The sequence below is a fragment of the Ranitomeya variabilis genome, chromosome 1 (assembly GCF_051348905.1).
Source record: "Ranitomeya variabilis isolate aRanVar5 chromosome 1, aRanVar5.hap1, whole genome shotgun sequence".
In the NCBI taxonomy this organism is placed as follows: domain Eukaryota; kingdom Metazoa; phylum Chordata; class Amphibia; order Anura; family Dendrobatidae; genus Ranitomeya; species Ranitomeya variabilis.
In genome coordinates this window covers 725,606,001-725,621,211 of record NC_135232.1, presented here as the reverse complement: position 1 = coordinate 725,621,211, position 15,211 = coordinate 725,606,001, and the positions used below count along the sequence as shown (strand labels likewise).

General features: G+C 43.5%; 1 protein-coding gene across 5 annotated transcripts in view; it reads right to left on the bottom strand.

The window, feature by feature from the left end:
* Nucleotides 1–15,211, bottom strand: part of UNC79 (unc-79 subunit of NALCN channel complex) — a 302,015-nt gene that overhangs the window by 17,860 nt on the left and 268,944 nt on the right. For all 5 annotated transcript variants that reach the window (XM_077268206.1, XM_077268222.1, XM_077268215.1 and 2 more), the window contains 7 exons: nucleotides 7,648–7,760; nucleotides 7,483–7,568; nucleotides 6,425–6,598; nucleotides 6,133–6,201; nucleotides 5,927–6,037; nucleotides 4,857–4,961; nucleotides 4,391–4,468 (listed from right to left, as the gene is read on the bottom strand). In XM_077268206.1, coding sequence (XP_077124321.1) covers nucleotides 4,391–4,468; nucleotides 4,857–4,961; nucleotides 5,927–6,037; nucleotides 6,133–6,201; nucleotides 6,425–6,598; nucleotides 7,483–7,568; nucleotides 7,648–7,760 — 736 coding nt within the window. The remainder of the gene's footprint in view (nucleotides 1–4,390; nucleotides 4,469–4,856; nucleotides 4,962–5,926; nucleotides 6,038–6,132; nucleotides 6,202–6,424; nucleotides 6,599–7,482; nucleotides 7,569–7,647; nucleotides 7,761–15,211) is intronic.

The following is a 15,211-nucleotide window of genomic DNA, read 5'->3' as shown; positions in this document are numbered from 1 at the left end:
TACAGTAGTTATATTATTGTACATAGGAGCAGTATTATAGTAGTTACTAGATGGTGGCCCGATTCTAACGCATCGGGTATTCTAGAATATGCATGTCCACGTAGTATATTGCACAGCCCACGTAGTATATTGCCCAGCCATGTAGTATATTGCCCAGTTACGTAGTATATTGCCCAGTGACGTAGTATATTGCCAGGCCACGTAGTATATTGCACAGCCCACGTAGTATATAGCCCAGTTACGTAGTATATTGCCCAGCGACGTAGTATATTGCCCAGCCACGTAGTATATTGCCCAGTTACGTAGTATACAGCACAGAGCCACGTAGTATATTGCCCAGCCACGTAGTATATTGGCCAGTGACATGGTATATTGCCCAGCGACGTAGTATACAGAACAGAGCCACGTAGTATATTGCCCAGCCACGTAGTATACAGCACAGAGCCACGTAGTATATTGCCCAGTTACATAGTATACAGCACAGAGCCACGTAGTATATTGCACAGCGACGTAGTATACAGCACAGAGCCACGTAGTATATTGCCCAGCCACGTAGTATATTGGCCAGTCACGTAGTATATTGCCCAGCGACGTAGTATACAGAACAGAGCCACGTAGTATATTGCCCAGCCACGTAGTATACAGCACAGAGCCACGTAGTATATTGCCCAGCTACGTAGTATATTGCCCAGCCATGTATATCACAGGTTAAAAAATAAACATATACTCACCTTCCGAGGGGTCCCTTGTAGTTCTGTCGCCTGTGTTCGGTGCAGGCGGCAGCTTCCAGTCTCAGGGTGTGATGACGTCACGGTCACATGACCATGACGTCACGGCAGGTCCTAGGCGCGCAAGGCCTGCGATGACGTCGCGGTCACATGACCGTGACGTCATGGAAGGTCCTTCTGGCATACCATCCTTGGCACCGGAACGTCGCGAGGAGCGGGAAAGGTGGCAGAAGGTGAGTATATAATGATTTTTTATTTTTTTTAACATTAGATGTTTTTACTATTGACGCCGCATAGGCAGCATCAATAATGAAAACTTGGTCACACAGGGTTAATAGCGGCGGTAACGGAGTGAGTTACCCACGGCATAACGTGGTCCGTTACCGCTGGCATTAACCCTGTGTGAGCGGTGACTGCGGGGAATATGGAGCAGACGCTGGGCACTGACTGCAGGGGAGTAGGGAGGGACTAATCGGACTGTGGCCGTCGCTGATTGGTCGCGGCAGCCATGACAGGCAGCTGGCGCGACCAATCAGCGACGCGGGATTTCCGTGACGGAAGTTGCCGACACAAAGACGGAAGTACCCCTTAGACAATTATATATATAGATATTCTTGCACATAGGGGGCAGTATTATAGTAGTTATATTCTTGTACATAGGGGCAGTATTATAGTAGTTATATTCTTGTACATAGGGGCAGTATTATAGTAGTTATATTCTTGTACATAGGAGCAGTATTATAGTAGTTATATTATTGTACATAGAGGGCAGTATTACAGTAGTTATATTTTTGTACATAGAGAGCAGTATTATAGTAGTTATATTCTTGTACATAGAGGGCAGTATTATAGTAGTTATATTCTTGTACATAGAGGGCAGTATTACAGTAGTTATATTTTTGTACATATAGGGCAGTGTTATAGTAGTTATATTCTTATACATAGGGGGCAGTATTATAGTAGTTATATTCTTGTACATAGGAGCAGTATTATAGTAGTTATATTCTTGTACATAGGGGCAGTATTATAGTAGTTATATTCTTGTACATAGGGGCAGTATTATAGTAGTTATATTCTTGTACATAGGAGCAGTATTATAGTAGTTATATTCTTGTACATAGAGGGCAGTATTACAGTAGTTATATTTTTGTACATAGAGGGCAGTATTATAGTAGTTATATTCTTGTACATAGAGGGCAGTATTATAGTAGTTATATTCTTGTACATAGAGGGCAGTATTACAGTAGTTATATTTTTGTACATATAGGGCAGTGTTATAGTAGTTATATTCTTATACATAGGGGGCAGTATTATAGTAGTTATATTCTTGTACATAGGAGCAGTATTGTAGTTATATTCTTGTACATAGGGGCAGTATTATAGTAGTTATATTCTTGTACATAGGAGCAGTATTATAGTAGGTATATTCTTGTACATAGAGGGCAGTACTATAGTAGTTATATTCTTGTACATAGAGGGCAGTATTATAGTAGTTATATTCTTGTACATAGAGGGCAGTGTTATAGTAGTTATATTCTTGTACATAGGAGCAGTATTATAGTAGGTATATTCTTGTACATAGAGGGCAGTATTATAGTAGTTATATTCTTGTACATAGAGGGCAGTATTATAGTAGTTATATTCTTGTACATAGGAGCAGTATTATAGTAGGTATATTCTTGTACATAGAGGGCAGTATTATAGTAGTTATATTCTTGTACATAGAGGGCAGTATTATAGTAGTTATATTCTTATACATAGGGGGCAGTATTATAGTAGTTATATTCTTGTACATAGGAGCAGTATTGTAGTTATATTCTTGTACATAGGGGCAGTATTATAGTAGTTATATTCTTGTACATAGGAGCAGTATTATAGTAGGTATATTCTTGTACATAGAGGGCAGTACTATAGTAGTTATATTCTTGTACATAGAGGGCAGTATTATAGTAGTTATATTCTTGTACATAGAGGGCAGTGTTATAGTAGTTATATTCTTGTACATAGGAGCAGTATTATAGTAGGTATATTCTTGTACATAGAGGGCAGTATTATAGTAGTTATATTCTTGTACATAGAGGGCAGTATTATAGTAGTTATATTCTTGTACATAGGAGCAGTATTATAGTAGGTATATTCTTGTACATAGAGGGCAGTACTATAGTAGTTATATTCTTGTACATAGAGGGCAGTGTTATAGTAGTTATATTCTTATACATAGGGTGCAGTATTATAGTAGTTATATTCTTGCACATAGGGGCAGTATTATAGTAGTTATATTCTTGTACATAGGAGCAGTATTATAGTAGTTATATTCTTATACATCCCGATGATCGGGATCAGTGGAAGCGCGGACTAAAGCCTAACTTTTATCGTAGGGCCTGGTGAGTGCAAACCGTTTTTTTTTTTTCTTCTTTTTTTGGATCATTATGCACTTTTGCGGTTATGCACCTGGGGTGCCCTCTAACGGCTTTACGAGGTACACCGCAAGAGTTTCGCATGAGTTAGCAGTGAGGGCACTAAACCTTTTTTTTTTTCTTTGGACATTGATTATAGTAGTTATATTCTTATACATAGGGGCAGTATTATAGTAGTTATATTCTTGTACATAGGGGCAGTATAATAGTAGTTATATTCTTGTACATAGGAGCAGTATTATAGTAGTTATATTCTTGTACAAAGGGGCAGTATTATAGTAGTTATATTCTTATGTATAGTAGTAGTATTATAGTAGTTCTATTCTTGTACATAGCGGCAGTATTATAGTAGTTACAGTCTTGTACATAGGGACAGTATTATAGTAGTTATATTAATGTACATTTTGAGCTGTGTTACAGTGTAACTTAAAATTCAGGATACAGACCTTTTTATTTTATTGTGGTGCTGATGAAAATATTACAATAATATAGCAGCGAGCTGTAAATCAAGATGCCTGATCATGAGCCTTATTTCATTTCTGAGCTGCTAAATTTTTCTTAAAAATTACTTTTGACATTTCCTGGTAAGATCATCCATTTAAAAATTGCTGTTTTTATCCTGACATTATTAAAGTCCTGACTAATTTTTTATTAGCAAGAGAGGCGAGCAGGAATCCCAACATTGACTTTTTATAATAGCATTAGTGTAGTCTGCAGCAATGTACCATAATTAATAGATATCGATTATAGTTCATATGAAAGCCACAGAGATTTTTCAGGTAGATGAAGAGCAGTGATGCAGCAGAGGAGGGGTTAATGCAGCTTGTCCAATGGCAGAAAGGAAGAGGTTAAATGTGTGTAAGGTCCCACCATGAGCAGAAGTCCTGTGATATGATAATGTGGTAGATACTCATTGTGCTGAACGGGACCCGACTGTCTCACAGATTGATATGTCTGACAGGAACACAAAAATAGGAGTGAAGAGACGGACAGAGGTGCCGACCCGTTCTGCCAGACTGACAGCGCTGGAGTCATGGAGGGTGGAGATGATCTGTCCATCCATCTATAGATCTCATACCTTTTTTTCTTTTTTATCTATTTAATATTTTCATTCCATCCTATCTACCTTTCTCATATATTATCTATCTCCACTAAAGCGCCCCATGTGGACAAAGAGCAGGACTGAGCAGATGCAGAACATCTTACTTCTGTTTCATTATCTACTTATTGCAGATCATCACTCACCGAGGGCAATGACGCGATCATCTGCCTGTGAATGATCGTCGACTCTGACAACTTCGTTCCAAAGTCTGCGCAGATGAACTGACAACACAACAAGAAAAAAAAGATCGGGAGGGTTATTCTAAATACATAAGGCACGAGAACAGAGCCACCTGGTGGCCATAGTGCCATCAAAAATAGTAAGACACACAAAGCAGAGAATATGTGACACCTGGTCTGTGCATGCGTGATGGTGGCAGGTGCACTTTAATTCTCCTACTTCTTTTAAGTAGGTCACATTTGTTTAGAAACGATCCCACGAGCTCAGATGCAAATACAGATCCTTAATGCCGGACCTTTAATTTAATAAAAGGGCTCAGAACATAAAAGAGCGTCCGCTGGGGAGAGCTGCTGATGAAATGGCCCATTTGTTTCTCACTGTAATTAGCATCTCCTCCTCACACCTACAGTCAGGGGAAGCATTTCATACCTGCACCAGCAGAAGGAGGTTGGTGTCTGGCAGGGGAGACTTTAATTTCAAGGCTTGCAGAAGGTCCAGGATCACGCTGCGGGTCAGGTAGTACTTGTCCCGTTCCTGCAATTCAAGATGGCCCCGTAAAAATGTAAAGTGCCTGTCCCTCCTTACCATGAGCTCAGGTCTTACAGGTAGGAGGTTTGTAGAGCTTTGGTCCGACCAAGTAATACCAAAATGCCTCTTGATTAGGGTCTAGAGGGCACAAAGGGGGTATCATTCATTTGTAAGTGGCATGGAGACATCATCCGCCTCCATCAATGGCAGAAACAACAAATGGAACCATATCCAGTGCCCCTCCACAACAGGACAGACTCGCATAACCGCAAAGATCGGTCATACTGTCCTGCACAATCCCACACAAGGCCGTGAATCATCGAGATGAAGCCCCCTGTATGCCAAACTCCGATCAATACCATTGATCAGCTGCTGCATTAACATAATTTCCAATTAGTGAAGCCGGCTGTAAAGTCGCTGACCCTCACAGGTCACTCATTGATCTCACTTTTTCTTAATTGACTTCTTGAATATTTCACAATCACCGGCTCGTTGCCGTTTTTGCACTCAAGCACAAATCCTGAAGATGGATCCGTGCAGAATGGAAGCTGTTTGGAGAAAGACTGTCGGGGATATTGTAGCAAGGATATGCACAGAATAGGTGGTAGCTGCTGCAACTCCCACCTGAGGCCAGATGGGGGTCTTATGCTCCATGTTTAATTGGAGTCTTGTATGTGCGCTGATGCTTTATTCATTACCTAGCAGATTCGCGGAGACCGTAGCAATGGAGACTCAATGCATGACGGCCGATCTCCAGTGATGGGACTCCAGTGATCAGATGCTTATCACCTCTCCTGTGTACGTGTTTAGTTGTAGCAATGTGGCAGGAGAGAAGACAGCGCCTCCCTGAGCACAGCAGAGTGATTACACCACATGGGTCTGACCGCCTTCATACACAGGCTTGCTGACTGACAACAACTGACAACAAGCAGTAAATTTATAGATGAATTATACTGATTACTGCCACCCACCTTGGTGAACGCTCGGTAACAAAGCCCACAGAGCTCGACGAGGTACGCCAGGGTGAACAGTCCGTTCTGAATGACGAAACTCAGCAACTTGGAGAACGGCTCTAGCAGACTCTGTAATAGGGAGATAATGATGTTTTCACAAGGAGTCCAATCAATGCCTCATACTTACATAAAGATGTGAGAAGAGCAGGGTGGACTGCACTTACTCTGGTGGCGTTATATGTCGGGATCTTCAGAAGACAAATCATTATCCGAAGACTGGAATCTAAGGAACACTGGCAGCAAAAACAGTCATAAGATTAGTCAGAATCTGAGAGGTCAACATGAATATGTAGGAATCCAGCCACAGAACAGAACGTGGTGACCAATTTACTCAAAATCGAGGAATCTGGCCACATAGCCGTCCACAAAGGACACGTTCTGACATGGGCCATCTGATGGCCATTGGCAGTACTGCAATATGCAATGTAAACCGCTGAGGAAAGAAAATGTCTTTACCTTTAGTGGAAGGACAGAAGGCAATTTTGTGAAAAAGGTTTGGAACTGATTGCAGATGGTGGTCCACAGATTACTAGGGGAATCCATAGGCAAGGCTTCCACGAACGTGGCAATATTTTCCAAGCACCTCAACATCGTACCACCAGCCGGTAAATTCTTCTTGTTATTCAACCCCTGAAAAGGAATAGAACTCCGACAGTGATCATTGCCCTGTCTTTGTGCATAACAAGGGGTAGCAAATTTTCACAGTTTTGGAATAAACCAACTAATGCTAAAATCTATTATTTAAGCTCTGTGTATTTCTTGGGGAGGGGAGGCATTGCACATTTCCAGCAACTCCTTTTGCTTTTTTATGGAGGCATTGCACATTTCCAGCAACACCTTTTGCTTTTTTATCCTACACTTTCTCTTATTTTTATATTATCTTTATTACTATTTGTTTTACTCTTTTTAATAAGACCTCAGTGGCCTAATTTTTTTAAATTAATTATATATAGTAACTTTCTATTTCATTATTTGAATTTTTACTCAAACTCTTATTTTTTATTGAATTTTAAAAATTACTTATTTGTTGTTATCAATGTATAATTTGTACATCTTTCAGGGTTTTCCTTAATTTAGGCTTAGTTGTTTGAATTTAATTTATTTTCATTTAAACTTGCATGTAATAATTGTCAGTTACCTATAAGATCTGTGGTTTTCACTTTCACTAGTAATTTTTAATATATTTTAGCATTGTTGTATGTGTGTACATTACATGATGTTCCTGTAAATGATAATATTTTGCCAACAGGCCCAGGCTGGGGTAATAAAGAAATAAAATCGCAATCGCTGATTGGTTGCAGCGGTCGTGTGAATCCTCCTCAGAATGTGACTAGAAGACACTATATTAAAAGCAGAGTCTGGGTGGTGAGTATAGGATGTTTATTATCCCACTGACCACTGGCAATTACCTTTAAAGTATGGGGGCGCCCTTAATATATTAACTCTGAGAGCCTCCACTGCAGATTTTGCATTTGATTGCACATCGGGGCTGCCGCTCTCTGACCGTCACTTACCTCCAGTAGTTGGCTTAAGGCGGCAAAAGAGCTGAGCTCACTGAAGTCCATCAGAGAAGCTGCTAATGTGCGTAAGAAGCTGCCGTCTATAGAACAGAGAATAGGAGAGTGACGGCGAGTGTCGCGATAATGGCGATGCAGGATGAGTGCGCTCTGATCCCTCACCTTTGATATTGCTCTGGAACAGCTGTGAAAAGATACCGTTGGGAGCCAACTGATGGAAAACACAGCGCAGGAACTGCTTGGCGACCCCTGCCACGTTCCCCGGGATCATCATACTGTGGACGAAGCACAGATGGATAATGAGATCACTATCAAGTTTATAAGGAAAATGTTTTAATTTTTTTATGTATTTTTATATGTTTGTTCTTTGCATGTATTTGAGTTCCATTTTAAATCATGCATGTGTGCCTTCAGTAGCCTGTGTTGCCTTACATATCCCTGGCTGCTGAATGAGTTAACTGAGAACCCATCAGTGAACTTCTGCTGACATAGTTTGTAACTTGTTCATCTGTCATTTTTTTAGCTTCTCTCAGCTGATTTATGAGCACAAGTTGAATATGCAGGGAAACAAAGTGCCTGAGCAAACTGGTTCAAAAATTTTAATGAAACCCAACTGCATGTATTTAAGACAAATAAATTGTCCCCAAAAGGTGGACAAAGCCTTTAAGAGCCGGTTGCATACTGTTAATACCTTGCACCTAATAATAAAGGCGGTATGCAGTGAACTTCTGAGCTCCCCAAAGTGATGACGGTCTTGTGTCTTTAATTTGAATGGAGCAATGTTTACATGCGTCTGTGGCACTCATGAGGCAAGATAACTGCAATGAATTCCAGACCATTAGGAGACAGTACACGTCTCCTCTCCTGACACTGACGTAATCATGGAGGTGAGTTACCGCCGCGTTTTAGTTGCCTTTTGTCACCCGGGTTAGAGATTGCTTTGTTGTCTCGGCTGCCAGTGACATTTACATCTACAAATCTTTCACTGTGACTTAATTAAAAGGATGAAATCATTGTTCTCATTAGTGTGAAACTCTACCGGGAGCCATTCATTATTGTTGTGTCATGTGACGTCCATAGCAAATCATAGTGCAGTAACAGAAGCTTTATTGAAGAACGCCACTTCTGAGCAAAGATCAACTCAGAAAAAACTAACATGATTGAAACTTTGCTTTACTTCTACGCTATTGAGTTACATGATTATTTCTCCTCCACTCACATCCCAAGCTAATTGCTCAGGTCAGCAATGCATTGTGGGAGATGAGAAGACCGTTATACAGTTAGAACTCAAAACACATGTCTGACAGCAGGGGTGGAGCTAAAACAGGTCACATGTCTGACAGCAGGGGTGGAGCTAAAACAGGTCACATGTCTGACAGCAGGGGTGGAGCTAAAACAGGTCACATGTCTGACAGCAGTGGTGTTGCTAAAACAGGTCACATGTCTTACAGCGGGGGTGGAGCTAAAACAGGTCACATGTCTGACAGCGAGGATGTAGCTAAAACAGGTCACATGTCTGACAGTGAGGATGTAGCTAAAACAGGTCACATGTCTTACAGCGGGGATGGAGCTAAAACAGATCACATGTCTGACAGCAGGGGTGGAGCTAAAACAGGTCACATGTCTCACAGCAGGGGTGGAGCTAAAACAGGTCACATGTCTTACAGCGGGGATGGAGCTAAAACAGATCACATTCTGACAGCAGGGGTGGAGCTAAAACAGGTCACATGTCTGATAGCGGGGATGTAGCTAAAACAGATCACATGTCTGTCAGCGGGGATAGAGCTAAAACAGGTCACATGTCTGACAGCGGGGATGGAGCTAAAATAGATCACATGTCTGACAGCAGGGATGGAGCTAAAACAGGTCACATGTCTGACAGCGGGGATGGAGCTAAAACAGATCACATGTCTGACAGCGAGGATAGAGCTAAAACAGGTCACATGTCTGACAGCGGGGATGGAGCTAAAATAGATCACATGTCTGACAGCGGGGATGGAGCTAAAACAGATCACATGTCTGACAGCAGGGATGGAGTTAAAACAGGTCACATGTCTGATAGCGGGGATGGAGCTAAAACAGATCACATGTCTGACAGCGGGGATGGAGCTAAAACAGATCACATGTCTGACAGCAGGGATGGAGCTAAAACAGGTCACATGTCTGATAGCGGGGATGGAGCTAAAACAGATCACGTTTGACAGCGGGGATAGAGCTAAAACAGGTCACATGTCTCACAGCAGGGGTGGAGCTAAAACAGGTCACATGTCTGACAGCAGGGGTGGAGCTAAAACAGGTCACATGTCTTACAGCGGGGATGGAGCTAAAACAGATCACATGTCTGACAGCAGGGGTGGAGCTAAAACAGGTCACATGTCTGACAGCGGGGATGTAGCTAAAACAGATCACATGTCTGACAGCGGGGATAGAGCTAAAACAGGTCACATGTCTGACAGCAGGGGTGTAGCTAAAACAGGTCACATGTCTGACAGCAGGGATGGAGCTAAAACAGGTCACATGTCTGACAGCGGGGATGGAGCTAAAACAGATCACATGTCTGACAGCAGGGATGGAGCTAAAACAGGTCACATGTCTGATAGCGGGGATAGAGCTAAAATAGATCACATGTCTGACAGCGGGGATGGAGCTAAAACAGATCACATGTCTGACAGCAGGGATGGAGCTAAAACAGGTCACATGTCTGATAGCGGGGATGGAGCTAAAACAGATCACGTTTGACAGCGGGGATAGAGCTAAAACAGGTCACATGTCTCACAGCAGGGGTGGAGCTAAAACAGGTCACATGTCTGACAGCAGGGGTGGAGCTAAAACAGGTCACATGTCTTACAGCGGGGATGGAGCTAAAACAGATCACATGTCTGACAGCGGGGATAGAGCTAAAACAGGTCACATGTCTGACAGCAGGGGTGTAGCTAAAACAGGTCACATGTCTGACAGCAGGGATGGAGGTAAAACAGGTCACATGTCTGACAGCGGGGATGGAGCTAAAACAGATCACATGTCTGATAGTGGAGTGGAGCTAAAACAGGTCACATGTCTGACAGCGGTGGTGGAGCTAAAAGAGGTCACATGTCTGACAGCATGGGTGGAGTTTAAAGAGGTTACATGTCTGACTGCAGGGGTGGAGCTAAAATAGGTCACATGTCTGATAGCGGGGATGGAGCTAAAACAGATCACATGTCTGACAGCGGGGATAGAGCTAAAACAGGTCACATGTCTGACAGCAGGGGTGTAGCTAAAACAGGTCACATGTCTGACAGCAGGGATGGAGCTAAAACAGGTCACATGTCTGACAGCGGGGATGGAGCTAAAACAGATCACATGTCTGACAGCAGGGATGGAGCTAAAACAGGTCACATGTCTGATAGCGGGGATAGAGCTAAAATAGATCACATGTCTGACAGCGGGGATGGAGCTAAAACAGATCACATGTCTGACAGCAGGGATGGAGCTAAAACAGGTCACATGTCTGATAGCGGGGATGGAGCTAAAACAGATCACGTTTGACAGTGGGGATAGAGCTAAAACAGGTCACATGTCTCACAGCAGGGGTGGAGCTAAAACAGGTCACATGTCTGACAGCAGGGGTGGAGCTAAAACAGGTCACATGTCTTACAGCGGGGATGGAGCTAAAACAGATCACATGTCTGACAGCAGGGGTGGAGCTAAAACAGGTCACATGTCTGACAGCGGGGATGTAGCTAAAACAGATCACATGTCTGACAGCGGGGATAGAGCTAAAACAGGTCACATGTGTGACAGCAGGGGTGTAGCTAAAACAGGTCACATGTCTGACAGCAGGGATGGAGCTAAAACAGGTCACATGTCTGACAGCGGGGATGGAGCTAAAACAGATCACATGTCTGATAGTGGAGTGGAGCTAAAACAGGTCACATGTCTGACAGCGGTGGTGGAGCTAAAAGAGGTCACATGTCTGACAGCATGGGTGGAGTTTAAAGAGGTTACATGTCTGACTGCAGGGGTGGAGTTTAAAGAGGTTACATGTCTGACTGCAGGGGTGGAGCTAAAATAGGTCACATGTCTGACTGCAGGGGTGGAGCTAAAACAGGTCACAGGTCTATAAGTGGGGGTGGAGCTAAAACAGGTCACATACCTGACAGCCGGGGATGGCGCCAAAAGAGGTCACATGTCTATAAGTGGGGGTGGAGCTAAAACAGATCACATGTTAGGCAGCGGGGTAGAGCTAAAACAGGCAACACATCAGACAGCGTGGGCGGAGCTAAAACAGGTCACATATCAGACAGTAGGGGTGGGGCTAAAACAGGTCACATGTCTGACAGAGAGGATGGAGATAAAACAGGTCACAGGTCTGACAGTGGGGTGGAGCTAAAACAGGTCACATGTCTGACACCAGGGATGGGGCTAAAACAGGTCACATTTCAGACGGTGGGGTGGAGCTAAAACAGGTCACATGTCTGACAGCGGGATTGGATTAAAACAGGTCACATGTTTGACATCAAGGATGGCGCTAAAACAGGTCACATGTCTGACAGCGGGGGTGGAGCTAAAACAAGTCACATGTCTGACAGCTGGGATAGACCTAAAACAGGTCACATGTCTGACAGTGAGGATGTAGCTAAAACAGGTCACATGTCTTACAGCGGGGATGGAGCTAAAACAGATCACATGTCTGACAGAAGGGGTGGAGCTAAAACAGGTCACATGTCTCACAGCAGGGGTGGAGCTAAAACAGGTCACATGTCTTACAGCGGGGATGGAGCTAAAACAGATCACATGTCTGACAGCAGGGGTGGAGCTAAAACAGGTCACATGTCTGACAGCGGGGATGTAGCTAAAACAGATCACATGTCTGACAGCGGGGATAGAGCTAAAACAGATCACATGTCTGACAGCGGGGATGTAGCTAAAACAGGTCACATGTCAGACAGCAGGGATGGAGCTAAAACAGGTCACATGTTGTGGATTCTGTTTGTGGGCTCCCTCTGGTGGTTACTGCTGGTACTGGGTGACTTTGGTGGGTTGCGGCCTTTGGTTTCCACCCGTCCATCAGAGGCTGGGTGTTTCCTATTTTACCTGGCCTTTCTGTCATTTCCTTGCCGGCTATCAATGTATTCAGATGTGCTCTGTTTTGTTCCTGCCTACCTGCTCCCAGATCTTTCAGGATAAGCTAAGTGCTGATTTTCAGTTGTTTGGTTTTTTGTCCAGCTTGCTTATTATGTCTCTATGCTAGCTGGTAGCTCTAGTGGACTGAGGTTCTCCCCATGTGCCATGAGTTGGCACATGGGTTCTTGTAATCTCAGGATGGTTTTTTGATTAGGGTTTTTTGCTGACCGCTCAGACCCCTTTTGTATCGTTCTGCTTTCTAGTTTACAGCGGGCCTCAATTTGCTAAACCTATATATATCATCTCTATGTGTGTGCCTTCCTCTCATTTCACCGTCAATACATGTGGGGGGCAACTATACCTTTTGGGGTTCGTTCCTCTGGAGGCAAGTGAGGTCTTTATTTTCTCTGCAGTACTAGTTAGCTCTTAGGCTGGTGCGTGGCGTCTAGAACCAACGTAGGCACGCTCCCTGGCTATCTCTAGTTGCGTTTGTCAGGCGTAGGGCAGCGGTCAGCCCAGGTTCCATCACCCTAGAGCTCGTTCGTTATATATTTGTACCTTGCTTGTCCTGTGCTATCCCTAGCCATTGGGATTCATGACAGTATAGCCGGCCCACAAAGTGTTAATTGTTTGGGCTGAAGCAGGAGAAATAGAAGTGTTTAAGGGAAATTTATTTTTTTTTTTTTCCCTTCAGAGTTTTGCTGCCTAGCCCTTAATTGCTGTCTAGCTGCTTCTTACCTCCTCTTAACCCTTGAATGGCTCTGATCTTAGCTGTTTAACATGGATGTCCAGAGTTTGGCTTCCAGCCTGAGTAATCTCGCGGCAAAAGTTCAAAACATACAGGATTTTGTTGTTCACACTCCCATGTCTGAACCTAGAATTCCTATTCCAGAGTTCTTCTCTGGAGATAGATCTACCTTCCTGAATTTCAGGAACAATTGTAAATTGTTTCTTTCTTTAAAATCTCGCTCCTCTGGAGACCCTGCTCAACAGGTCAGGATTGTAATATCTTTCCTGCTGGGCGACCCTCAGAATTGGGCATTTGCATTGGCACCAGGGGATCCTGCATTGCTCAGTGTGGATGCGTTTTTTCTGGCATTGGGATTGCTCTATGAGGAACCCAACCTGGAGATTCAGGCTGAAAAGGCTTTGTTAGCCCTCTCTCAGGGGCATGATGAAGCGGAAATATATTGTCAAAAATTTCGGAAATGGTCGGTGCTTACTCAGTGGAATGAGTGCGCCCTGGCTGCAAACTTCAGAAATGGTCTTTCTGAGGCCATTAAGGATATTATGATGGGGTTCCCTACGCCTACAGGTCTGAATGAGTCTATGGCTATGGCCATACAGATTGATCGGCGTTTGCGGGAGCGCAAACCCGTGCACCAGTTGGCGGTGTCTTCTGAACAGGCACCTGAGACTATGCAATGTGATAGAATTCAGTCCAGAAGTGAACGGCAAAATTATAGGCGGAAAAATGGATTGTGTTTTTATTGTGGTGATTCAGCTCATGTTATATCAGCATGCTCTAAACGCACAAAAAAGCTTGATAAATCTTTTGCCATTGGTACTCTGCAGCCTAAGTTCATTTTGTCTGTGACTCTGATTTTTTCACTGTCTTCCATTTCCGTTGTTGCCTATGTGGATTCGGGCGCTGCCCTGAGTCTTATGGATTGGTCATTTGCTAAACGCTGCGGTTTTAGTCTGGAGCCTCTGGAAGTTCCTATTCCTCTGAAGGGAATTGACTCTACACCATTGGCTATGAATAAACCGCAGTATTGGACACAAGTGACCATGCGCATGACTCCCGTTCATCAGGAGGTGATTCGCTTCCTTGTACTGTATAATTTACATGATGTACTAGTGCTGGGGCTGCCATGGTTACAAACTCATAATCCTGTCCTGGACTGGAAAACAATGTCTGTGTTAAGCTGGGGATGTCAGGGGGTTCATGATCATGCACCTCCGATTTCAATCGCTTCATCTACTCCTTCTGAGATCCCTGAGTTTTTGTCTGACTATAGGGATGTTTTTGAGGAGCCTAAGCTCAATTCGCTCCCTCCTCATAGAGATTGTGACTGTGCTATAGAATTGATTCCTGGCAGTAAGTTCCCTAAGGGTCGTTTATTTAATCTGTCACTGCCAGAGCATACTGCTATGCGGAATTATATTAAGGAGTCCTTGGAAAAGGGACATATTCGTCCATCTTCGTCCCCTCTGGGAGCAGGTTTTTTTTTCGTGGCAAAAAAAGATGGTTCCCTGAGGCCTTGTATAGATTATCGCCTTCTGAATAAGATTACAGTCAAATATCAGTATCCATTGCCATTATTGACTGACTTGTTTGCTCGCATTAAGGGGGCTAGGTGGTTCACTAAGATAGATCTTCGCGGTGCGTATAATCTGGTGCGGATAAAACAAGGTGATGAGTGGAAAACCGCATTTAATACGCCTGAGGGCCATTTTGAGTATTTGGTAATGCCTTTTGGACTCTCCAATGCTCCGTCAGTCTTTCAGTCCTTTATGCACAATATTTTCCGTGAATATCTGGATAAGTTTATGATTGTGTATTTGGATGATATTTTGGTGTTTTCTGATGACTGGGAGTCTCATGTTCTACAGGTCA